This window comes from Petromyzon marinus, chromosome 45 (genome assembly GCF_048934315.1).
Source record: "Petromyzon marinus isolate PM22_M1 ecotype Great Lakes invasive population chromosome 45, UKy_Petmar_22M1.pri1.0, whole genome shotgun sequence".
Taxonomy (NCBI): Eukaryota; Metazoa; Chordata; class Hyperoartia; order Petromyzontiformes; family Petromyzontidae; genus Petromyzon; species Petromyzon marinus.
In genome coordinates this window covers 6735549-6761522 of record NC_133711.1, presented here as the reverse complement: position 1 = coordinate 6761522, position 25974 = coordinate 6735549, and the positions used below count along the sequence as shown (strand labels likewise).

Genomic DNA, 25974 nt, shown 5'->3' with positions numbered 1-25974 from the left:
CAAGAGTGTTACGCAAGTTGGAGAGGGAGGGAGAGAGAGAGAGAGAGGGGGGGGAGATGGGGGGGTGGCAGTGAGCCTGGGAGGGTGTGATGATGGTGAGAGGGAGGGAGGGGTAGTGGGGGGATGTCTGGGCTGGGTGTATGTATGTATGTTGCACCTCTTTCGCACCGTACGTATGAATGTATCCATAACAGGTTGTTGTTTTTTTTTGGGGGGGGGGGTTAAGATCGCGTAAATTTAGATGCGTCTTTAAACCCATCAATTGGCAATGTTTGTCACGTAAACAGAACACGCCAATTCGTTACGAGTACAGCACACCGGTGCGTTGGAGAGTAAACCCACAACATTTGCAATTCGAGTACGACGTTTCGCCGGTAATTACAACCGGCACCATCAGGCGACCGCCAGAATTTAACGGCACATTTTTATTTTTGCGATCTAACACAAAACCCCCCATTATGGATAATATTCGTCGCGTAAGCCAACGTGTTAAACTGTATGAATGTTGAACTTGTTTCGCACCGTACGTAGCCGACCGTGTTAATCGGAGGTGCGGAGAAAGGAACAACGAACTGAACACGGAACGCAGTTGCTGAAGAAATGAGTTTGTCGATCTCGATGATTTAAAAGTGCACAAGCTCCCGGCGGCTTTCCGAACATCGGTAGGCGACGAGCGTTCCAGACGGACGCGGTGGCGCATTGGACAGCGCCGCGTGATTGCCGTGACCAGCGGACTTTGTTCGATGGCTGAGCCAAAAGCCGCCACCGCTGCTGCTGCTGCTGCTACTGCTGCGATGATGACCACCACAAGAGTTCGCGTGATGATGGGCTATGCTCGTCCGCAGAGGTCAGCGGGCTATTTCGGTCGGTTCATTCGCGGCAAGCAACTTATTTTTTTGTTGCGTGATCAGTGCGACCCGAATAATGGATTTGTTTATGAGCCACTTCGTTGAGCTACAGTATCAACTTGTGGCCAGGTCGCTTCTGAAAAAGACGCTCATAGCCCAGTCGGCTTTACCTGGTAAGATTTAAAAAAATATATATATAGCTTAGTTTTATTCATATATTTTATTAAGTGATGCGTTTATCTTTCTTATACTTTACACTCTTATCGTGTTATTTTGGGATTGTTCGTTGTTGTAACGTTCTGACCCAGTGCCTCTACTGGACATGTGTGGGGGAAAAGAGCTTTATAGCTCACCGGATTCCTCCTGCAGCACAAATACAGATTCTGATTCTGGATGCGTCGTCGCCGTGCGCCTTTCCCGAAGGCTCGACGAGTTTTCAGAATCAGAATCTGAATTTATCCTGCAGGAATCGGATGAGCTATGAAGCTCTTTTCCACAGACGCCCATCTGGGGCCCAGTGATTGTCGCAGTGGAGGATGGGACATTGGTTGTGATGGCATCAATAGCGGGTGATGTTGTCGTTCTGAATGATGATGATGATGTTTGTAATAACCAGCAAATCATCAGCATTATCAACATCAGCGGCACTGAATCTTCAGAAATCTATCAGCAGTTGTCATTACTGTGACTGAAAATGCACATATACTATCACCATAACGATCATTATTTACGAATGAAAATGCAGTATTTTGTACGTGTGATATTGTTTAATTTGTTATCTTATTGTATATTTAAAGTGCACCTTAGCTCGAGGCGATGTATAACGTTTGACACGTAACAGGCTTTCACGACCAATGTTTTCCACAATAGAGTGGTTTGGGGTTATATCGCGTTTATATAAATGTGTCGTTAAACCCGCCACTATCCGACAGCAAATTAGTACGTTTTGTAACGTAAACAAAACGTGCCTATTTGTTACTAGTACAATCTTACTCTCCAACACACCGGTGTGCTGTACTAGTGACGAATTGGCACGTTTTGTTTACGTGACAAACCTTACTAATTGGCTGTGTCGGGTGGTGGCGGGCTTAAGGACACATTTATATTTACGCGATCAAACCCAAACAAACCTTGATTATGCGCTTAATAACGTCGTTTCAAGGCGGTAACAAAATACGGAGTGATTTAGATGGCAGGGGATAAGTTCAAGGGCCGAGGAATGAGTGACCGGAACAGAGGGCACACGTGGCAATCACGAATGGGCTACAGGGGAGGGACGGGAAGGGGTGGAGGGGCGAGGGGAGGGAATTTGAAGGGAATGGTTGATGGAGACGAGGTGAGGCTTCGAGAGAGGAGCGGAAAGGTGACCTCCTGATCATTGAGCGCCGCGATGGAGAAATGTCAACTGCCTCTCCTGGTATACAGGAAGTCGCGGGTTCGACCCCGACCCTGAGGCTTGTATGTTGGGAGTTTGCGTGTCTCTCTCTCTCTGCCCGTGATAGCGTGGATTTGTCTCCGGGTCCTCCAGATTGAGAATCAACATCGCGCGTTTAGAGTATTTGGCTGCTACAAATGTCCACATGATGATAAGGTCAGATCGCTTCTGAAAAAAAGAGCTACATATGTGGGCCTTACCTGGTTAAATAAAAGAATAAAAAAAACAATATTAAACTTTCTCCTGGGTGTCCTGAGTTTTCACTGGGGTAATAAAAATAATAAACTACTCTAGGTACGTCATCATAGCACTTCTCGTTAACAGTGGCACCACCACTATCGTGGTAATCATCATCATCATCAACTTCTTCATCATCAGCAGCGTGGTGATTATCATCACGGCTTAATTTTTCTCGTTTGATGTATTTTTTTTTCGGGAGCTCGGCCTATGGTACCTCTCATCAACGCCAACAGGAGTACACCACCATCATCACCATCATTGAATGGATGTAATCACGAGGAGCAGAAGCTGCAACTACAATCATCACAATCATCATCAAAATCATCGTCACAATCATCATCCATTCTCAACTAAACTTTAATCTTAATGGTTTTCTTAATCACTGAAAGTATCATCTTAATCATCATCGTCATCATCCATTCACAACTAAACTTTCATCATCACGATTTTCTTCATCACTGAATGTACATCATTACAATCATCATCATCACAATCAGCATCATTAAAATCCGTTGAAATTATTATCACCATAGCCCTCCCCCTCCTCCACCCCGCCCCCCACCCCCCACCACCCGCACCCCCACGCGCCCGCCCCAGAGTGGCAATGATGGCATTCATTCTACAGAGCGCGCGGCGATTTCGCAAGAGTGAGAGCGTGAGCCAGCCCACGTCACACTCACCCCCAGTGTGTGTGAGTGTGTACGAGTGTGTGAGTGTGTACGTGTGTGTGTGTACGTGTGTGTGTGTACGTGTGTGTGAGTGTGTACGTGTGTGTGTGTGTACGTGTGTGTGAGTGTGTACGAGTGTGTGTGTACGTGTGTGTACGTGTGTGTACGAGTGAGTGTGTGCGTGTGTGTGAGTGTGTACGAGTGTGTGTGTACGTGTGTGTGTGTACGTGTGTGTGAGTGTGTACGTGTGTGTGTGTGTACGTGTGTGTGAGTGTGTACGAGTGTGTGTGTACGTGTGTGTACGTGTGTGTACGAGTGAGTGTGTGCGTGTGTGTGAGTGTGTACGAGTGTGTGTGTACGTGTGCACGTGTGTGTACGAGTGTGTGAGTGTGTACGTGTGTGTACGAGTGTGTGAGTGTGTACGTGTGTGTACGAGTGTGTGTGTGTAGAAGTGTGTGCGAGTGTGTGTACGAGTGTGTGTGTATGTGTGTGTACGAGTGTGTGTGTGTAGGAGTGTGTGCGAGTGTGTGTACGAGTGTGTGTGTAGGTGTGTGTGTGTAGGAGTGTGTAAGAGTGTGTATACGAGTGTGTGTGTGTGAGTGTGTGTACGAGTGTGTGTGTACGTGTGTGTAGGAGTGTGTACGAGTGTGTGTACGAGTGTGTGCACGTGTGTGTACAAGTGTGTGTGTAGGAGTGTGTGTGAGTGTGTGTACGAGTGTGTGTGTGCATGTGTGAGTGTGTCTACGAGTGTGTGTACTAGTGTGTGTGTGTACGAGTGTGTGTGCGAGTGAGTGTGTGTGTGTGTGTCCGAGAGTATGTGTGTGTGAGTACTTGGTACGATGTGTAAACATCGCTACTGGAGAGACAAAGGCGGCCGGGCGTGTGCCGTTCTGGCCTTAATAGGTGCTCGCTCACAACAACTTGCCCCAACAGTCTGTTGATGCTATACGGGGGGTCTTTGTATGTGTACGAGTGTGGGTGTGACTACGTCTACGTGCGTATTTCAGTGTGTGTGCGTCTGTTGAGCGCTTGCTCATCCGTGTGTCACACTCCAGCCGCGTGTGTACGTGTGTGAGTGTGCATAGGTGCGTATGGGTGTATAAGCGTGTGTGTGTATGTACGGGCGCGCGCGTGTGTGTGTGTCAGCGTGGAGAGCGGTGGCGCAATGGTTAGCGCACTGCGCTGCTAAACCGGCGACCCGAGTTCGATGCCCGCTCACGACCAAGAACAGTGACGATTGTCCTGGGTCCCCGCCTAGGTCGACTTAGACTCAAATGAGTACCTGCTGTCGTGTGTAAACATCGCCACTAGGGAGACAAAGGCGGTCGGGCGTGGTGCTGGGCACTCAACCCCTCGTTTGCCGCTAATCGCTAACAGCACTTGCCCCAACAGACTCTTGAGGCTATACGGGGGATCTTTGTGTGTAATATGAACGTGTGTGTGAGTGTCATATGAACGCGTGTGTGAGTGTCTGTGTGTGATGTTTGAACGTATTTGTGAGTGTGTGTGATGTTTGAACGTGTTTGTAAGTGTGTGTGTGATGTTTGAACGTGTTTGTGAGTGTTTGTGAGTGTTTGTGAGTGTGTGTGAGCGTCGTATGAACGCGTGTGAGTGTGACTATGCCCTCTCTGGCCTCAACGTGTACCTAGCCTGGCACAAGCGCCGTGATGATGTTGATGCTGTTGTTGCTGCTGTTGTTGTTGCCCTCTCTCTGCCTTCACTGTACAGAATATTGCAAAATTCTGGGCAGAATTATAATTGAATGTTCACTGCAAATCCGAGGCGTAATACGTGACCCACAAAGCCAAAGATCTCCCGTACAGCCGTTAGCAAGTGCCCGTCAAGGGCGGTTCAGCACACGAGGGGCCACGGGGAGCTAGCACCACGCCCGACCGCCTTTGTCTCCCCGGTGGCGATATTTTTTACACACCCTGCACCAGGTACTCATTTGAGGCTGAGTCGACCTAGGTCCTGGGCCTCCTAGGGGAGGCCCAGGACCGGTTCAGATAATCGTCACTGGTGTTGGCCGTGAGCGGGAATCGAACTCGGATTGCCAGGTTCATAGCGCAGCGTAGCGCTAACCGCTACACACACGCACACAGACACACGCACACAGAGACACACAGAAACACACGCACACAGAGACACACAGGCACACGCACACAGAGACACATGCACACACTGTGTGTATCGTTCCTGTATGCTTGTGTCTCTGTGTGTCTGTGCCGTGTGTCTTATCTGCAACACATATTTGTTGTCCTCGTACGTACGTACGTGTGCCTCTGTGTGTACGTGGTGTCTATGTGTGTCTGTGTGTTATTAGCTGCTCGCTAACAGCACTTGCCCCCAACGCTCTGCTAAATCCTATGTCGGGGGGGATCTTTCGTCTGTCGGCGTGTAAACATCAGCGCTAGGGAAGACAAAGGCGGCCAGGCGTGTTTTTGGCCACACCACCCACCGACAGCACTTGCCCCCAACAGCACGTGTAGGCGACACGGGAGGACCTTCGTCTTTAGAAACGCACAGAAAAAAAACCGTCTACACACATTTCACAAAGACAAAGATCCCCCGCGTAGCCTCCGCAAACGGACGGGACAAGTGCTGTTAGCGAGCACGCATTCATGCACACACACACGCACACACGCGCACACACGCAGAAGCATATACGACAACACACACACACACAAACAAGCACACGGCTTTGAAATGTTTGGAGAAAAAGCAATGTTTGTGAGTTTCTATTTAGGCTGCCAACGATGCGTGAAGGGGCCAGGCGGCTGTGGGCCCGCCCGCCTTTGTCTCCCCATCAACACGAAGTGCTGCTTCGCGCCGTGTTTACACCCAACCGTTGGTTTAGGGCTGAGTTAACGCAAAGGTGGGCATCTCGGGGTCATGGGGGATGACGAGCGGGGCACGTGGGTCCGCCGTAGAGTTTGCGAGCACCTATTAAGGTCGACGCGTACGAGTGCAACTCCAGACCGCGTTGTGTCTTTTTTTATAGAGCAGTCGTTCTCAATATTAACCGGGGGTGCACGATGCACCCCCTGGGGGTGACTAGACGTGGCCAGAAGTTTTGTTTTACGTTTTAGAAGGTAAATCATCGCAAACACACATGAAGCACGGGTACGTGCGTGGCGACTTACTCTGCTTCGTCAAACTTTCTACGTGTTCATTAACATTGTACATTTTATTTTGTTGACTATTGGGAATCAAGGAGGGGGGGGTTTCAAGGCTGCAGTAGCACTGATTTAGAGATTTCGACTGCGATCAATGCCCACGTGATGACGATGATGATGACGCCACTTGGTCGAGCTATCATTTGCGGCCTGGGTCGCGTCTGAAAGAGAAACTAAATAACCTGGTAAGATGCGACGAACATTTGTTGAATTGTGTTTGTATGTGTGCATGTTTAAAGTTATTTGTTTTACCATTGCTATACTTTGCACTGCACGTCGTGTTTTGGTACTGGTTGTTGTTCTCAGCCCGTGCCCATTTACTGGACATATGTGGACAAAAAAAGAGCTTTATAGCTCATCGGATTTTTTTCTGCAGTCTAAATAAACGTTCTGATTCTGATCTCCGTTGCTGGAACTGTAAATGTGTTAGGGGCCGTCCGTAAATGACGTCACGCGATTTTGGACGAGATTTTTGACCCCCCCCCCTTCGTCACACGGCGTCACAAAAAGTCAGACCCCCCCTCTAATATGACGTCACAAAGCTCTGCCCCCCCCCCCAAAAAAAACACACATGCTTCGAATCTCTTTAAACTATTGTCATTGTAGTGCGTATTCAATGTGGCGCTGCACTCTGATGTTGTAGGAGAAAACATTTATTAAAAAGTCTATTTAATTAAGTAGAACGTGTTGTCTATATTTATTTAAAGTTGCGCATTTTGATGTGACGTCACATTTCTCAACACCCCCCCCCTCCCATCGTCACACATCGTCACAAATGTCTGACCCCCCCCCCCCTAGGTGCGTGACGTCATTTATGGACGGCCCCCTATTAAAAACATAAAAACTGACATTGCACCTCGGTACGTCTGAGTTGCAACTGATTAATTGATTGATTGATTTATTGATAGCCATGGCCAATCCATTGCTGGACGGAGGCCTTCCCATGCTACCCGGCATCTTCTCGCGGTCTTGCGATGTAACAGCGATCATGACACGCAACCGGGCCGTCTTTGTCTCTCCGTTTAGAGAGTGCAGAGGAGGGGTGGAGGTTATTGTCATCAGTCAGTCATGGTCCATCCACTGCTGGATGAAGGCCTCCCCGAGCCGTTGCTAATACGACAACAACAATAACTCGACGCATTCGTCAGTACACCATTGTGGCCTTAAATCGTGTTACGTAATATAAAGTGACGTTTCAGGCAACGGCCCTTCTCCGTGGCATAAACAAAGTTTGCCCCTAAGCTGGACACCACCGGGCAAGAGGAAACCTGGGAGACCCAAAACCAGGGCCCGATTAAAGTTCTTGTAGGCCCGAAGCACAGCGCCTACTGTGGCCTCTTGGATAATACGGCCCTGGTGACTGAGTGGGTGGGTGGGTGAGTGAGTGGATGGGTAGGTGAGTGAGTGGGTGGGTGGGTGAGTGGGTGGGTAGGTGAGTGAGTGGGTGGGTGAATGAGTGGGTGAGTGAATGAGTGAGTGAGTGAATGAGTGAGTGGGTGGGTGGGTGAGTGAGTGGGTGATTGAGTGGGTGGGTGAATGAGTGAGTATGTGAATGAGTGAGTGGGTGGCTGGTGAATGAGTGGGTGGCTGGGTGAATGAGTGAGTGGGTGGGTGAATGAGTGAGTGTGTGGGTGGGTGGGTGGGTGAGTGAGTGGGTGGCTGGGTGAGTGAGTGGGTGGGTGAGTGAGTGAGTGAGTAAGTGGGAAGGTGGGTGGGTGAATGAGTGAGTGGGTGGGTGAATGAGTGAGTGGGTGGCTGGGTGAGTGAGTGGGTGGGTGGGTGAGTGAGTGGGAAAGTGGGTGAGTGGGTGAATGAGTGAGTGGGTGGCTGGGTGAATGAGTGAGTGGGTGGCTGAGTGAGTGACTGAGTGAGTGAGTGGGTGGGTGAGTGAGTGGGTATGTGGGTGAGTGGGTGAATGAGTGAGTGGGTGGCTGAGTGAGTGGGTGAGTGAGTGAGTGGGTAGGTGCGTGAGTGGGTGAATGAGTGAGTGGGTGGCTGAGTGAATGGGTGAATGAGTGATTGGGTGGCTGGGTGAATGAGTGAGTGGGTGGCTGGGTGAGTGAGTGGGTGGGTGGGTGAATGAGTGAGTGGGTGGCTGGGTGAATGAGTGCATGGGTTGCTGGGTGAGTGGGTGAATGAGTGAGTGGGTGGGTGGCTGGGTGAATGAGTGAGTGGGTGGCTGGGTGAATGAGTGCATGGGTTGCTGGGTGAGTGGGTGAATGAGTGAGTGGGTGGGTGGCTGGGTGAATGAGTGGGTAGATGGGTGAGTGGGTGGCTGTGTGAATGAGTGAGTGGGTGAATGAGTGCGTGGGTGGGTGGATGGGTGAGTGAGTGGGTGGGTGGATGGGTGAGTGAGTAGGTAGGTGGCTGGGTGAGTGAGTAGGCCCCTAGACACAGTGCCTACTTGGCCTATTCGATAATACGGCCCTACCCAAGACCACCTGGCGCAAGACCGCGAAGGTCGGGGTAGTTATCAGCGATCAACCTCTCTGGGGGCGAGGCTCAACGTGTTGCCAAGGACAGAGAAGATCGTGGAGTGAACTCACCGCTGCCTTGTGTCCCATCGGGAGATGAAGACGACTTCGCTAACTCGTGACGTTGTGTATCTGCGTACGGATTCACGTGCGCGTTTTTTGCGGCTGTTGAAATGTTGATTATTGTTTTTGTGCCGAATTCGAAGGTGGGGAAATTTTATTTTTTAGCTCTTCTTCTTTGTCTTAGTTTGGTCGCCGATCCTCTGGTTTAAAGAATCGAACTCATCACTGCTGAACTCACCGGCCGTCGTTAATCCATAGGAGGGAGGCGGGGAGGCGGGAGGGGGTACGGAGCTCCGATTTGCATTCACGGCTCAGTGGGAATCGCGCGATAGCACCACTCGCTGAGAGTGGTGCTATCGCGCGCGCAACTTCCTCCGGTATTGGCCTCTTTAAAGAAACTTGAACCCCTAAAGCTACGGATGATGCGGTATTAACCTGAGGTCAGATATGTCCCCGTGTGAGTAACACTGTGGCCGTAGAGGGAATGTATCGGTAAAAAAGCGACGTTTCCGGCAATAGTCCTAGCTTCATAGTACATACACTCGTGGAATTACGCATTTCGCTCTCCCTACGCCTCCCCGCGTGGCCTTGTGGACTGCCGAGCCACGAGCAGAGTTTCAGTATTAATGTTCAACTAGAATAGCGTGTACACGAGTGTGTGTGTGTGTGTGCGCACGCGTGTGTGTGTGCACATGTGAGAGTGTGTACCCGCGTGTGAGTGTATGTACACGTGTGTGAGTGTATGTACACGTGTGTGCACGTGTACATGTACACACATGCGCGTGTGTATATGTACACGTGTGTGTGTACACGCGTGTGAGTGTATGTACACGTGTGTGTGTGTACACGCGTGTGAGTGTATGTACACGTGTGTGTGTACACGCGTGCGAGTGTATGTACACGTGTGTGTACATGCGTGTGAGTGTATGTGCACGTGTGTGTGTGTACACGCGTGTGTGTGCACGTGTACATATACACACACGCGCGTGTGTGTATATGTACACGTGTATGTGTACACGCGTGTGAGTGTATGTACACGTGTGTGTGTGTACACGTGTGTGTGTAGGTACACGTGTGTGTGTGTGTACACGCGTGTGTGTGCACGTCTGCGTGGGTGTGTGTTTATGGGAGCGCAACGGTTAACACGCTGCGCTATGAACCCGGCGACCCGAGTTCGATTTCCGCTCACGGCCAACATCGTTGACGATTATCTGAAACCGTCACGTGCCCCTACCCCAAGGTCGACTCAGCCTCAAATGAGAACATGATGGGTGCAGTGTGTAAACATCGCCACTGGGGAGACAAAGGCGGCCGCGCGTGGTGCTGGCCACCCACCCCCACGTGTGCCGTGCCGGCCCGCATAGGTGCTCGCTAACAGCACTTGCTCTTTAAAAAAAGTTAGGCTATGAGGGGGATCTTTACCTTTGTTTCTTTATACAGGTGTACAGTCTATACTGCAACGCTGCTCGATACGCTGGCACGAAGTCGGAATTTATCGGCGTAAAGCACTACCACGAGATTTTCACCGTGCGCTCTGTAACCTTACGAACAATATTCCGTGCGTTGTGCCGGCTATCCTACAACACCAGCGCGCCGTGTCTGAACTTCATCGGTGCTACGCTGATAGCACTTGCCCCAGCAGGCTGTGCAGGCTACACGGGGGATCTTTGTCTTTGCATGCTGGCTAGTGTGTAGCGGTGGTGTAGCGGTTAGCGCTCTGCGCTACGAACCCGGCGCCCCGAGTTCGATTCCCGCTCACGGCCAACACCCAGTGACGATTGTCTGAACCTGTCCTGGGCGTCCCCTAGGTCGACTCAGCCTCAACTAAGTACCTGGTGCGGTGTTTAAACATCGTCACTGGGGAGGCGTGGTGCTGGCCACCCACCCCCACGTGTGTCTACTCGCTGACAGCACTTGCCCCGAACAGTCAGTTAATGCTATACGGGGGATCTTTGTCTTTTGCAGTCTGGCTATCTCTGCGGTGTCTGCTTAGATTCTTGTTTCCCACTTACTTATCAGATTGTTTCGTCTCGTTACTCATTTGAAGAAGGAAAGAAAAAGCGGCTCCATCCGTCGCATAAGCCACAAGGGCATCAGAAGTTTTGTTTTTGCTGCGCCACCCAAACCAACTCGAGTCGTCAGTCGCCAGCGAGCGCCGCGTATCTCTTCACTGGGACGCCGAACTGCTTTCGCACCGCACGTAGCCACCCGGCACCAATCTCGGGCGAAACGTTGGACAAGAGACGAGGGGTGTGGCGAAGAGAGATGCGCACGAGAGAGAGAGAGATGTGCGGTCAGGGCGATGGAGATGTAGCGCGAGAGACTGAGTTGATGTAACGAGATGAGAGAGAGAGAGAGACGGACAGGTAAGAGACTCCAGCTGCGGAACACGAGCACGAATAATGACCGTCAATTAAAGTTCACCATCTCGTTTTAAAGTTCACCATCTCGTTTTGTTTGCCAGCGTCCGAATTCGAGCTGATATTATTTTATATTTGTTGCGCCGACATATTAAAATATATATAAATCATTCAGAAACTATGCGCTTTTGCTACGTATTTATTACGCATTTTTTTTCATTATAACGCGATGTCACTTTTTTTTTACGTTTCGTTCCTAGTGTTGTTTACATTGCGTCAGTCGCTCCACGTCGTGAGGTGAAGAACTTCGCCTGGCGTCCTTTGCACGAGTCGCGGCACGTAAGGAAAGTTCGATTAGGTTTGATGAGCCCCCGTGGAGCTAGCCAGGGGCCCGCTGCGTCTTTGCGTCGCGTCGTCTGCCTCGTGAATCCGCACCAGCACCGGGGATCATCCCCAAACCGCTCGGCCATCAACAACATGTGACGACACGTGGGGCCAGCGGGTGGTGTTATCTTAACCCCCCCCCCACCAGCCTCCTCCTCTCACGCCACGTGCTGTTATCGGACGCTCCCTTCCGTCAGATTTTGGTGAAAACGTGGGCCGAGGGGAGATGGAGTCGACAGATTGACAACAAGAAGAAGAAGATGACGGTGGTGGTGGTGGTGGTCGTGAGGGTGGTTGTTTGGTGATGGTGGTGGTGCTGGTGGGAGGGTGGATAAGTGGTGCAGCGGTTAGCGCTACGCTGCGCTACGAATCCGGCGACCCGAGTTCGATTCCCGCTCATGGCCAACACCCGTGACGATTATCGGAACCGGTCCTGGGCCTCCCCTAGGTCCACTCAGCCTCAAATGAGTACCTGCTGCGATGCGTAAACATCGCCACTGGGGAGACAAAGGCGACCGGGCGTGGTGCTGGCCACCCACCCCTTCGTGTGCCACAGTTCCGCCCTTCATAGGTGCTGCTCGCTAACAGCACTTGCCCCCAACAGTCCGTTAAGGCTATACGGGGAACCTTTGCCGTCTTCATGCATACGCTCCAAATCATTCAAATTGTAATAGACGTAAGACAAATAAAAGCGAGCGTTCGTGAATAACGTTGCGGCCTCAAAAGGGTGAAACAATACAATAGGCGACGTTTCGGGTCGTAAAACGAAGAGGTCAGTAAGGAAATCGAGTCGATGAGAAGAGTTGGAGACACCACTTGTTCACACACTGGGTGCCCCGATAATAAGTATAAAAAATAAAATAAAAGCCACGTCCTAATAACTAGTTGTTCGTAATAACGTGTTTAAATATAACAGCTCGTCATTGTGTCCGCCTGTACTTGCGCTAGCCACACCACCCATTCAGTACTCCCTCCCCACTCCTATCCCTCCCTCCCCCTAACCCTTCCCTATACCTCCCACCCTACCATTAGCACCGAACCGTCCAGCCTACAAACTCAAATCCCCTCCCAGCCCTCGTCTCACGCACGCGAACGCGAGCGACGCAGGGAGAAGACGAGAGAGAGAGAGAGACTCCACAGAGAGAGAGACTTTCACTGATTCTCTACACGCACAGGCTCCACAGAGAGAGAGAGAGACTTTCACTGATTCTCTACACACACACAGACTCCACAGAGAGAGAAGAAGACCTGTGCAGGCGCTAACTTCGCTTTTGGACGAGGAGTCGTGACCACAAAGACAAAGCTCCCCAGGAGAGCCTTGACAGTGCCTCTGGGGGAGAGCCAAGTGACCACCACCACGGCCACCGTGATACCACCATCAGCTGTTCAACAACAATAACCACCACCAGCACCAGCAGCACCAGACTGCAGAGGACAGCTCGGAGAGAAACGTTTGGTAGCAAGGTTCGCATGTTACGTATAAAGCGTTGTGCCAACAGCAGCAGCAGCGGGCGGATACGTGTTGAGGAAGTTTGAGAGCTGGGCTCTTCACAGCTGTATCATCAGCAGCAGCAGCATCATCAGCAGCAGCATCAGCAGCAGTAATATCAGCAGGAGCAGAAGACACATCAGCAGCGGCAGAAGTTAAGCCACTATCAGCAGAAACCTCATAGGCATTAGCAGAATCGCGGATTCTCACTGATCGCTGGTTGCCAAGACTTCGATGCGCCTGGGTTCGGTGTGGAACCCAGGTGTTGGTCTCTGCTGCTGCGACTTGGCACCTGGAGAGCGGGGAAGGACTTGGAGACTACTCCTCGCCTCCTGCGTGAGTATTATATGTGTACCTGTGTGTGTGTGTGTGTACCTGTGTGTGTACCTGTGTGTGTACTTGTGTGTATGTGTACCTATTTGTCTGTGTACCTGTGTGTGTGTACCTGTGTGTACGTGTGTGTGTGCCTGTGTGTGTGTGTACTTGTGTACACACACACACAGGTACACACACACGGCACGGGCTAGAGAAGAGATGGAGTGATGTGGTACAGGAGGACGTGGAGTTGAGTGGACTTGCCGATGACTGGTACCAGCGGTGTCAAGATCGGCCTCTGTGGAGGAGGCTCGTGAAGGACGCTACTGGACAGTTGGAGGCAGTCGCTCTCCAACAACAACAGAGGGCGGAGGAGCGACGCTCACAACAACGAGCGGAGCGCCGGGTGGCTAAAACACAGCAGGTTGGCACAGTAGGGGGCACAGGTGGTGCATCAGCCAGTCATCTCAGTCAGTCGACCCGGGGCACCTGGGTCTGCCCCGTGACCTCCTGCCAGCGGGCGTTCGACACTTCACGTGGCCTCAAGGTGCACATGGCCTGGCACAAGCGTCGTGGTGACGTCACCGCCACTTAGTGGCGAATGGCGGTTTTTGTTGTACCTGTGTGTGTACGTGTGTGTGTGTGTGTACCTGTGTGTGTGTGTACTTGTGTGTATGTGTACCTGTGAAGGTCCTCGCTAACAGCACTTGCCCCAATAATCTGTGAAGGCTATACGGGGGATGTTTGTCTTTGTGTACCTTTGAATGTATATGTGCCTGTGTGTGTACATGTGTGTGTATCTGTGTGTGTACATGTGTGTATCTGTGCCTGTGTGTGTACATGTGTATGTGCCTGTGTTTATGTACCTGTGTGTATGTACCTGTGTGTGTGTACCTGCGTATGTGTACTTATGTGTATGTATACCTTTTGTGTATTTACCTGTGTGTGTACCTGTGTGTATATATTTATCTGTGGGGGGGAGGGGGGGTGGGAGCGGTGGTGCAGTGGTTAGCGCAGCGCGCTAACCGCTGCACCACCAACTCGGGCGACCCGAGTTCGATTCCCGCTCGCGGCCACCAAAGCCAGTGAGGCTTATCTGGACCGGTACTGGGTTTCTCCTAGGTCGACTCAGCATCAAATGAGTACCTCGTGCGGTGTGTAAACATTAGCCATCAAGGAGGCAAAGGCGGCCGGGCGTGGTTCTGGACACTTTGTACTTTTGCAAAGTGGACTGCTCACAAATCTGGCTGTCACCTGATGAAGCTAGTTGTAATTACTGGCGAAATGTCGTACACAGATTGTAAATGTTCTGGTGCTGCTGTACTAGTGACGAATTGGCCACGTTCTGTTCACGTGACAACCCTCACTAGTTGGCTGTGTCGGGTGGTGGCGGGTTTAACGACACATTTATATATTTACGCGATCTAACCCAACAAATAAAACCCTGTATTATGAATATTTTTTCGTGTGTATGTTCGTTGCCATCATCCCGCACCTCCGATTAGCACGGTCGTCTACGTACGGTGCGAAAGAAGTTCAACACACACGAACACATACATAGGCGTTCTCCTGTACTGCAACTCTAAAAGTGATTTGCCCGAGTCGCCTTGCGCGACAGGGACTTTATTATTTGACGATGATCTGTGTTTGTGCACTGGCTTTCGATGATGATTATTAGCATGCACGCGACAACGCAGTTTATGATTTCTGTTCGACTTGTTGATCTGCTTTGCTCGGTTCGTTCGGGCTCTGGGCATTTCTGTGAACCAAATCACTGTTGCAAACGGAGACTCCCAAATCAATCATCTCATTGGCAAGATGTCTCACGCGGTTAACACAAAGTTAACTTGAAACTCCCTCACGTCCCACTCAATCATCCCATCATCTCACTCGCCCACTCATTATCCCACTCATTCATTCATGCACTCACCCACCATCTCACTCAACCACTCATTCACATACTCACTCATTCACTCACCCACCATCTCACTCACCCACAATCTCACTCAACCACTCATTCACACACTCATTCATTCACTCAATCATTCATTCACTCACCCACCATTTCATTCACACACTCAATCACCCACTCAATCACTCATTCACTCACCAACCATCTCACTCACTCATTCATACACTCAATCACTCACTCAATCATTCATTCACTCACCCACCATCTCAGTCAATCACTCATTCACACACTCACTCATTCATTCAATCATTAATTCACTCACCCACCATCTCACTCACTCACTCAATCATTAATTCACTCACCCACCATCTCACTTATTCATTCACACACTCAATCGTCACTAAATCATGCAGTCACTCACCGACCATCTTACTCACCCGCTCAATCACACACTCAATCACCCACTCAATAATCCATTCACTCACCCACCATCTCACTCAACCACTCATTCACACACTCTCTCATTCGTTCACTAACCCACCATCTCACTCACTCATTCACACACTCAATAACCCACTCAATAATTCATTCACTCACCCACCATCTCACTCAACCACTCATTCACACACTCACACATTCATTCACTCACCCACCATCTCACTAAACCACTCATTCACACACTCACTCATTGATTCACTCACCCACCATCTCACTCACTCATTCACACACTCAATCATTCACTCACCCACCATCTCACTCACCACACTCGCGCACTCATTCAATTTCTCCCTCACTCGCTCACTCGCCCACTCTTGCAAATGAGACTCGTCCTGGTCTCTTGACTGCTCACCTGGTTACACTAAAATAACTTGAACTCACTCAATCACTGATGGTCTCACTCAATCATTTACCCACTCACCCTCCCACCCACCCACCCACTGGAATTCAAACACACAAATTGCCCGACGTTATTCTACATCCTTGCTAACTCTGTTGATGTTTCTCGGTCTCTTCGTGTTCCCAAGTGTTCGTCCAAGCCGAGGGGCACTTGAGAAGACTCTGACATTACCGCCTCCCTCCATCACCACCTTCACCACCACCACCACCACCTTCACCACCATCTCTACCCACCACCACCTTCTCCACCACCTTCACCACCTTCTCCACCACCATCTCCACCACCACCATCTCCATCTCCACCACCACCTTCTCCACCAACACCTTCACCACCATCTCCACCACCTTCTCCACCACCATCTCCACCACCACCACCACCTTCTCCACCATCTCCACCACCATCTCCATCGCCATCACCACTTCCACGACCACCACCACCACCACCTCCACCACCACCGCCATCTCCACCACCACCACCACCTTCTCTACCACCACCACCATCTCCACCACAACTTTCTCCACCACCACCTTCACCACCATCTCCACCACCACCTCCATCTCTACCACCACCTTCTCCACCACCACCTTCACCATCATCACCACCTTCACCACCACTACCATCTCCACCACCACCATCTCCACCACCACCTTCTCCACCACCATCTCCACCACCACCATCTCCATCACCACTTCCACGACCACCACCTCCACCACCACCGCCCTCTGGCAATGGAGGTGGGCAACTTCTATGACCTGCACGAGAGGCAACAGACCGCCAAGCTGCAGGCCGGACTTTTCGAGGGTTCGACTCCAGACCTGGGTGAAATGTATGAGCACGAGAGCTCTATCGATTTGAGTCGCTACATCAACAACAACAGTAACAACAACAACAACGGCTCCGCCACTAGCAGCAGCAGCAGCGGCAGCAGCAGCAACAACACGAGCAGCAGCGCAGAGGGAGTGAGCGCCGTCACCACGGAACAACAGCTGACAGAGCGGGAACTCTTTAACGATTTATTTTACAAGGAAGGGAGAAACGCGGACCAGTACGGGACCGCCCATCACATCGGCGTTGGGCAGAGATACTCGGACAAGCAACAGCCTCTCCAGGGACATCACCACCACGGTCACCACCATCATCAGCTGCAGCACAATCATCATCAGCAGCAGCAGCAGCATCAATTCCCGCCGCCGCCACGATTTTCAGCACTCAAGCCTGAACCTCCCGAGTTGGATGAAACTGGAGTCCAAACCCCGACAACCCAGGTTGCCGGTGTTCCGTACAACCAGATACAGCCGCTGTACTTCCATCACCATCAGCAGCAGCATCTTCACCAGCAGCACCATCAGCAGAGCGACTACAACGACGCAGCTCAGCACCTGCAAGCGCACGCTTTGGAATACGTGCACCCCCAACATCACCACCACCACCAGCAGCAGCAGCATCATCATCATCAGCAGCAGCAGCAGACAGCGACTGCGAGTGGACTCGGTCCGAATCACGGCAAGAGCTGTCACCAGTATCAGCATCATCATCAGCAGCAGCAGCAGCCGGCAGCGGCGGTGGCGGCGCGGGCCAAGAGCGGCAAGAAGGCGGTGGACAAGGCGAGCGTCGAGTATCGCCTGCGACGGGAGCGCAACAACATCGCTGTGCGCAAGTCGCGCGACAAGGCGAAGCGTCGATCAGCCGAGGCGCAGCGCCGCGTGCAGGAGCTGTCGGCCGAGAACGAGCGGCTGACACTGCGCGTGGAGCAGCTGAGTCGCGAGCTGCTGGCGCTCCGCGGGATCTTCAAGCACTCCTCGGAGGCAGCAGGCGGAGGCGGTGGCACCCCCGGGCCGGTCGGAGCTGTCAGCGCGATCGCAGGCGGCGGCGGTGTCCTGCAGCAGCAGCAGCACTAGGGGCAGTGAGCGGGCGGTTGCTGGACGTCGTGGTTGGAGCGAGAGAGTGAGAGAGAGAGATGGGGATGGGAGATCGATGGGGAGCGGTGGCGGCGGTGGTGGTGGTGGTATCACGGGGAGGGGACGGGCGGTCGTGCCGCGGCACGGTGCCATCTCAGCGACCCGAATTCGACCCCGGCCGCGGCCCGCTACAGCGGCGGCGAACGTTTGAACCGGGTGTTGGGGCCTCCCGTAGGTTGACTCAGCCTCAAATGAGCTCCCGGTGCGGTGTGCAAACGTCGCCACTTGGGGAGGCAAAGGCGGCCGGGCGTTGTGCTGGCCACCCACCCCCATCGAGTGCCATGCCGGCCTTCGTAGGTGCTACTCGCGAACAGCACTTGCTACAACAACAGGCTGTTAAGGCTATACGGGGGGGGGAGGTCTTTGTCTTTGTTGTGTCAAGTCAAATCAATGGGTTTATTTGCTTAACCACGTGGCGCGTAGTACAAATCTGGTGGTAAAGTCATTCATAATATTATCAATAAGCTGAAATTATAATACCAACAATTTAGCCAGACTGAGTCGTATGACTCATTTTCAGGAGCGTCCTGCTGCTGATGATGCCACATTGAATATTTTTTCAGCAGCGTAGTCACCGCCGCATCTCGGTGATGATGGGGGTGATGATGGGGGTGCTGATAGGAGAGGTGATGGGGAAGATGTTGGTAGCAATGGAGGGGTGGGGGGCAGTGATGGGGGTGATGTTGGGGGTGATGGGGGAAGGATGGGGGGGAGGGTGATGTGGGGGCTATGGGGCGGTGACCCACGACCTCCTGGCCTCCTTACCGTTCCTCCCCCACACATCCCTCCTTGAACCCCTGAAATGTGCTACGTTTGTTGATATCTACCGGAAAAAAAAATCTCCATAGACTGAGAGGTTATTAAGATGTTTAATGGAGGACCACAATTACAAAGCAGTGCATTCTGGGACTGCTGTCTCCCCCCTCACCCAGTGCCGGACTAAGCTAGTGCAGGGCCTGTAGCATATGTCATTAAGGGGCCCTAAATTTATTAAAACACAAACTTTTAACTCGCTTTTTTCATTTGCTATAGAGCCAGATAATACGACAGATCGCTAACTTTAAACACCCAGTCGTTCGTAAAAGTTTAAGGCAGTATAGTACTACAGTAATAGAGCAAGTGCAGAATCATTGAACCGGAACTGATAGCTTGGAAGCATTTAGCGCGGGGCCCTTGCAAGTGCGGGGCTCATAGCTACTACACATGTAGCTACTACTACTACACATGTAGTAGTAGTAGCTACTACTACATGTGTAGTAGTAGCTACTACATATGTACATATGTAGTAGCTGCATATGTAGTAGCTACTACTACAAATGTAGTAACAGTTACTACTACACATGTAGTAGTAGCTACACATGTAGTAGCTACTACTACATGTGTAGTAGTAGCTACTACATATGTAGCTACTACTACATATGTACACATGTAGTAGTAGCTACTACTACACATGTAGTAGTAGCTGCTACTACATATGTAGCTACTACTACATATGTACACATGTAGTAGTAGCTACTACTACACATGTAGTAGTAGCTGCTACTACATATGTAGTAGTAGCTGCTACTACATATGTAGTAGTAGCTACATATGTAGTAGCTACATATGTAGTAGCTACGTATGTAGTAGCTACTACTATATTTGTAGTAGTAGCTACTACTACATGTGTAGTAGTAGCTACTACTACATCTGTAGCTACTACATATGTAGATACTTTTGATACTACGATAATCCGGCACTGCCCTCACCCCACCTCCCTCCCCTCTTTCTTGGGAAATTTCGAAATCCGCCTCTGCGGGTTACTTTGAGGTTGTGCCGGAACAGCTCCGGCGGGTTGCTTTTTTTTTCTTTCCTTCCGGGGTCGTGTCGCGTGATGTTCGACGTTTCGCACCACGCACCGGGTGTGGGAGATTGTTTCGAGAAATTCCTCGGTGTTCAGTTCATCGAGTTCACTTGCCGCAGAAGCTCCCGGCACGTGGAGCGAAACGTCGGACGTGACGCTTAATTTGGGGCTTGATGTTGTCATGCTTGGCCTAGGGTTTGGACTATCGGCGTGAAATACGACCACTAGAAGCGACACAAGCTACACATATCCTAGTATTATTATTGTATACCTATATACATCCTACAGCCCTGTGGCCAGGTTTATAAACTATGATGGATGTGGTTTTTAATACTAATAATTGTTTTAAATTCCCAGAACTGGGTATGGGACTGTTCTGGCAAGAATGTAGCTCTATGCACAACGTTGGTGGTGGTGGTTGATGATGATGACGATGTGGGGAGCGGTGGTGTAGCGGTTAGCGCGCTGCACTTCGAACCCGGTGACACAAATTCGATCCCTGCTAACGGCCACCAACACCGGTGAAGAACATCGGAATTGGTCCTGGGCCTCCCCTAGCTCGACTCAGCCTTCAAACGATTAGCCGGTGCGGAGTGTAGGAAGCATCGCCACTTGGGGAGACAAAGGCGGCCGTGCGTGGTGTTGGCTAACCACCTGCTTTGCGTGCCCTGCCGGCCTTCAGAGGTGCTGCTCGCTATCGGCACTTGCCCCAACTGTCTGTTAAAGGCTATACGGGGAATCTTTGTACGTCAGTGTGAGTTTGTGTCCCCAGATCTGTCCAAATGTCTTGACACCGGGCACGAGCTTGGGGAGCTTCTTACTTTTCTGGTGCGTCTTATATTCTGGAGAATACGGTAGTTGATTCCCATCGTCTTATATTCTGGAGAATACGGTAGTTGATTCCCATCGCCTTATATTCTGGAGAATGCGGTAGTTGATTCCCATCGTCTTATATTCTGGAGAATACGGTAGCTGATTCCCATCGTCTTATATTCTGGAGAATACGGTAGTTGATTCCCATCGCCTTATATTCTGGAGAATGCGGTAGTTGATTTCCATCGTCTTATATTCTGGAGAATGCGGTAGATGATTCCCATCGTATTATATTATGGAGATATGTGGTAATTTACTCCCATCGTATTATATCTGAACAATACGGCAATTGATTCCCATCGTATTACATTTTGGAGAATACGGTAATTGATGCGCATCGTCTTATATTATGTATATATGCGGTAATTGATTTCCATCGCATTATATTCCGGAGATATACGGTAATTTATTCCGATCATATTATATTATAGATAATACGATCATTGATTGGCATCGTTTTATATTCTGGACAATACGGTAATTGATTTGTATCGTCTTTGAATCGCAGTTCAAACTACTTATGTTTTTTTGCACGGAAGTGGTGGATTCCCCTGATGTTTAATCTTCTACAGAGGTATCTTATTTTGATAAATGATAATACAATCATAAAATAGCCACTCGGTATTTGTAAAATGTTTGCAATTTACAGCAAAGATGACTGGTCACCGATAGACTGGAGTTAGTCGTCTGTGGCTACGTAGCCGCTACGGACATTTTAAGGCTGAGTCGACCTAGGGGATGCCCCAAATTTTGTACGGTTGGTATATTGGTGGTGCCGCCTGGCAGACGAATACTACAGTTGAATACGTGAGACATATGTCAGATGTTGCTTGTTTTAGGTGCGTTTGTATTGGTTTATTGTAATCTTTTACAAGCGTGTTTCCTTGAGTTAGTTATTCGAGATTGTTTCACATTTCGTTTGAGTTTTGACTGTACATACGCAAATGATATAATGTATATATGAATACACACGTGCATATCTTACACAGATATACATACTGCAGTACATAGACGCAGACGTACAACCACAATGACAAAGATCCCCCGTGTAACATTTGACAAATTGTTGGGGCAAGTGCAGTTCGCGAGTCGCACCAATGAAGGCAGGAAGGGCACACGAGGTGGTGGGTGGCCAGCACCACGCCCGGCCGCCTTTGTCTTCCTAGGGCTAATGTTTAATACACATCACACAAGGCTCAAGGATCGGTCCAGACATTCGCCGCTATTATGTGGTCGTGAGCCAAAATTGAACTCGGATCGCCGGGTTCATACCACGATTGCGAAAACCGTGACACACACACGGACAAAGATCCCCCGTGTAGCCTTAGCGGACTGTTTGGGGCAAGTGCTGTTAGCGAGTAAGCAGCACCTATGAAGGCCGGAAGGGCACACGTGGGGGTGGGTGGCCTACACCACACCGGGCCGCCTCTGTCTCCCCAGCAGCGATGTTTACACACCGCACCAGGTACTCATTTGAGGCTGAGTTGACCTACTAAGGACACGTACACACACACACGCGCGTACAAAATACATCTTTCACTGTTTAACGCAAACACATTTCATCTTGTAAATAACCCCCCTTTGCCCCCCACGAATGCGTTGTTTTTTTTATATATTGAGAAGGACATCATCAGCTTCTTCTTAAGTTTATTATCATTACGCTGGAAACCCGCAAGCCGGCGGAAAATGGGATTCGTGATTTGAGAAAATCCGAGTTCATTTAAACGGATTTCGAGAGGTGGGTTTTCAGTGGAAAGAGTTCGAGTATCGATTCTCGCGCAATATTTGCGTTCAGATTTTTTTTTACACGTTGCCTTATACTTGGTTCCGGTTTTTGTGTGTGTGTGTGTTTTCTTTTAAAGGTCCTTTGCTGCTTATTTATGTAGACCTCGGCAACCAACCGTGCCACAGGTGTATCGCTCGCCACCCGGTTAGCCGCGCCTCGGTTAGACCCCGTGATGGGGAATGATGGGGGGCGGGAGGGGGTGGGGGTGCGAATGGTGGCGCTGCGGTTAGCGATGCTTGCGCTCTGAACCTGTCAACTCCGGTTCGATTCCCCGGTCACGGCTAACATCAGTGGCTTGCGAGTGATATTAGTGCCCGTGCTTGAGTCTATTTCGGGCCTCCTCCTTTCACGAAGCCGCAGTGACCGGCGCGGTGAAGTATGGTCAAACAACCCCCCCCCCCCCCCCGCGTGACCGACGCGGCATAGAGGGGTGGGGGAGGGAGGGAGGCCTCCATCGAGCAGTGGATTGACCAAGGGGCTATATATTATTATTGTCCGTAATACTGTATTGTTATACTATTAAAACAACGCTGCTTTTGGCCTCTTGTAAATGTTGTTTATTTACGCAATGAATGGAACACAAACGGCTCTTCTCTCGTAGCGGCGTGCAGGGTCGACTCCAAGGAGGTCACCGTGAAGAAGAAAGGATCTCAGAGGTAGCTCTTTGACATCCACTTCCGTGGACCATTCCGAGTCGATCAGAGGTCACTTAAGGAATAGGCGGTCTCAGAGGTAGCTCTGTGATAGCTACTTCCCGCGGGCCGTCACACCGCGAGATATCGGAATGCATTCTTTGTCACGTGACGATGCGAGACCAATAGTAATAATCGTGATACCATGGGGGTGGGGGGGGGGAATTTACTGAATATTAAGGTATGCATCAGTATCGACAAACTTAATTTGATTCCATATATTCAAGACGGTGATCATTTAAGCTAATGCGGATATACAATAATTATATGAATAATGTCTACTTGTAACACTGTTGTTAGTGAGCACCTATGAATACCGGCACGGCAAACGGGGAGGGTGGGTGGCCAGCACCACGCCCGGCCGCCTTTGTCTCCCCAGTGAGTATGTTTAGAGACCGCACCGAGTACTCATTTGAGGCCGAATCTACCTAGGGGATGCCCAGTGCCGGTTTATATAATCGTAACTGGCGTTCACCAGCAGCGGGAATCGCCAGGTTCGTAGTGGAGCGCGCTAACCACTGAGCCACCGCTCCCCACTCAAACACACGAAACAAAGACAAAGATCCCCCGTATAGCCTCGACAGACTGTTGAGGCAAGTGCTGTTAGCGAGCACCACTCACACGGCCTAATACACCACTCGCTCGAGCACACGCTCACACACAGACTACCACTTCGCACAGAGGGAGATGCCGAGCGGGTGAGCGATCGAGTGGGCTACTAGGTGAGTGAGTGAATGAGAGGATGAATGGGAGGGTGAATGAGAGGGTGAATGGGAGGGTGAATGAGAGGGTGAATGGGAGGGTGAATGAGAGGGTGAATGAGAGGGTTAATGAGAGGGTGAATGAGAGGGTGAATGAGAGGGTGAATGGGAGGGTGAATGTGAGGGTGAATGTGAGGGTGCATAGGAGGGTGAATGAGAGGGTGAATGGGAGGGTGAATGGGAGGGTGAATGAGAGAGTGCATAGGAGGGTGAATGAGAGGGTGAATGAGAGGGTGAATGGGAGGGTGAATGAGAGAGTGAATGAGAGGGTGAATGAGAGGGTGAATGGGAGGGTGAATGAGAGGTTGAATGGGAGGGTGAATGAGGATGAATGAGAGGGTGAATGGGAGGGTGAATGAGCGAGTTGGTGTTTTGGGAGCGTGATTGAGCGATAGTGAGTGGGGGGAGTGTGAGAGCGTTAATGAGCGAGCAAGTGAGTTAGTGGGTGAATGGTTGAGATAATGTGAATGAGAGGGTGAGTGAGCGAGCGAATGGACGAGTGAGTGGATGATTGGGTGAACGAGTAGCGTATGTATGTTGAACTTCTTTCGCACCGTACGTAGCCAACCGTGCTAATCGGCGGTGCGGGTGAAGGACAACAAACTTAACCACAACAAGCATTTGCTAACGAAATGAGTTTACAACCAAGGCGATCATTTAAAAGAGGCGTATCTTCCAGTGGCTTCCTAACATCGGAAGGAAGAGCGTTCCAGACGGCCGCATCTGAAAGCACCGCGCGATCATGCGGTGACCTCCGTCTTTGTTCGATGGGCAGCCCAAACGTTTTGAGTAGAGAGTGACCAGCTAGCAGTGGGTGGCTGAAAGAGGGACGTGAATACGTGAGCGTGGGGGTGAGTGGGTGGGTGGGTGAGGAGTGCAGAGTGTAAACTGTGGGCTTTCTCGCTCCCTGGTACTGATTCCGCCAATTAAGTAATTTTCCACTAAGTGGAAGCACGCGCAGTCGGACGAGATGAGGTGGCTCCTTGTTTAATTCTCCCCCCCCAACCCCTCCCCCTCCATCACCCCCGCCTCTTCATCAACCCCACCCCCTCCATCACCCCCTCCCCTCCATCCCCCACCCTCCATCACCCCCTCCCCTCCATCACCCTCCCTGCCAACTTCGCCATGCAACAACCACGGCCTTGTTAATATCGCCACGCCCGAATATCCGTATTTAAATATTAATGTTAATGAATTACATTCATCTTTAAGTGGCGCACAACAACAACAACAACAACCGCCGTTCACCACAAAGTGGCGGTGACGTCGCCACGGCGCTTGTACCAAGCTAGGTGCATTTTTGCGGCGGCGTGAAGTGTCGAAGGCGCGCTGGCTGGAGGTCCGGTGCCATGGGTTGACTGCTGTGCCAGGCTAGGTGCAGGAGGAGGAGGTGACTGGACAGAGGCAGGTGCCATGGGTTGATTGCTGTGCCAGGCTAGGTGCAGGAGGAGGAGGTGACTGGACAGAGGCAGGTGCCATGGGTTGATTGCTGTGCCAGGCTAGGTGCAGGAGGAGGAGGTGACTGGACAGAGGCAGGTGCCATGGGTTGATTGCTGTGCCAGGCTAGGTGCAGGAGGAGGAGGTGACTGGACAGAGGCAGGTGCCATGGGTTGATTGCTGTGCCAGGCTAGGTGCAGGAGGAGGAGGTGACTGGACAGAGGCAGGTGCCATGGGTTGATTGCTGTGCCAGGCTAGGTGTAGGAGGAGGAGGTGACGGGACAGAGGCAGGTGCCATGGGTTGATTGCTGTGCCAGGCTAGGTGCAGGAGGATGAGGTGACTGGACAGAGGCAGGTGCCAT

General features: G+C 51.0%; 1 protein-coding gene across 4 annotated transcripts; it reads left to right on the top strand.

Annotated features, from left to right (window-relative positions):
- Window positions 1–10297: 10297 nt before the first annotated feature.
- LOC116952072 (uncharacterized) lies at window positions 10298–18875 on the top strand. Of its 4 annotated transcripts, none has more exons than XM_076074064.1 (3): window positions 10298–11270; window positions 11525–13473; window positions 16390–18875. In XM_076074064.1, the coding sequence occupies exon 3, from the start codon at window positions 16991–16993 to the stop codon at window positions 18158–18160; it is 1170 nt and encodes a 389-aa protein (XP_075930179.1). In that variant the 5' UTR covers window positions 10298–11270; window positions 11525–13473; window positions 16390–16990; the 3' UTR covers window positions 18161–18875. The 4 variants fall into 4 exon arrangements, with proteins under 4 accessions (XP_075930179.1, XP_075930180.1, XP_075930178.1 ...); XM_076074065.1 differs by adding an exon at window positions 13641–13876 and having other exon boundaries at window positions 10298–13473; XM_076074063.1 differs by having other exon boundaries at window positions 10298–13473.
- Window positions 18876–25974: the final 7099 nt, after the last annotated feature.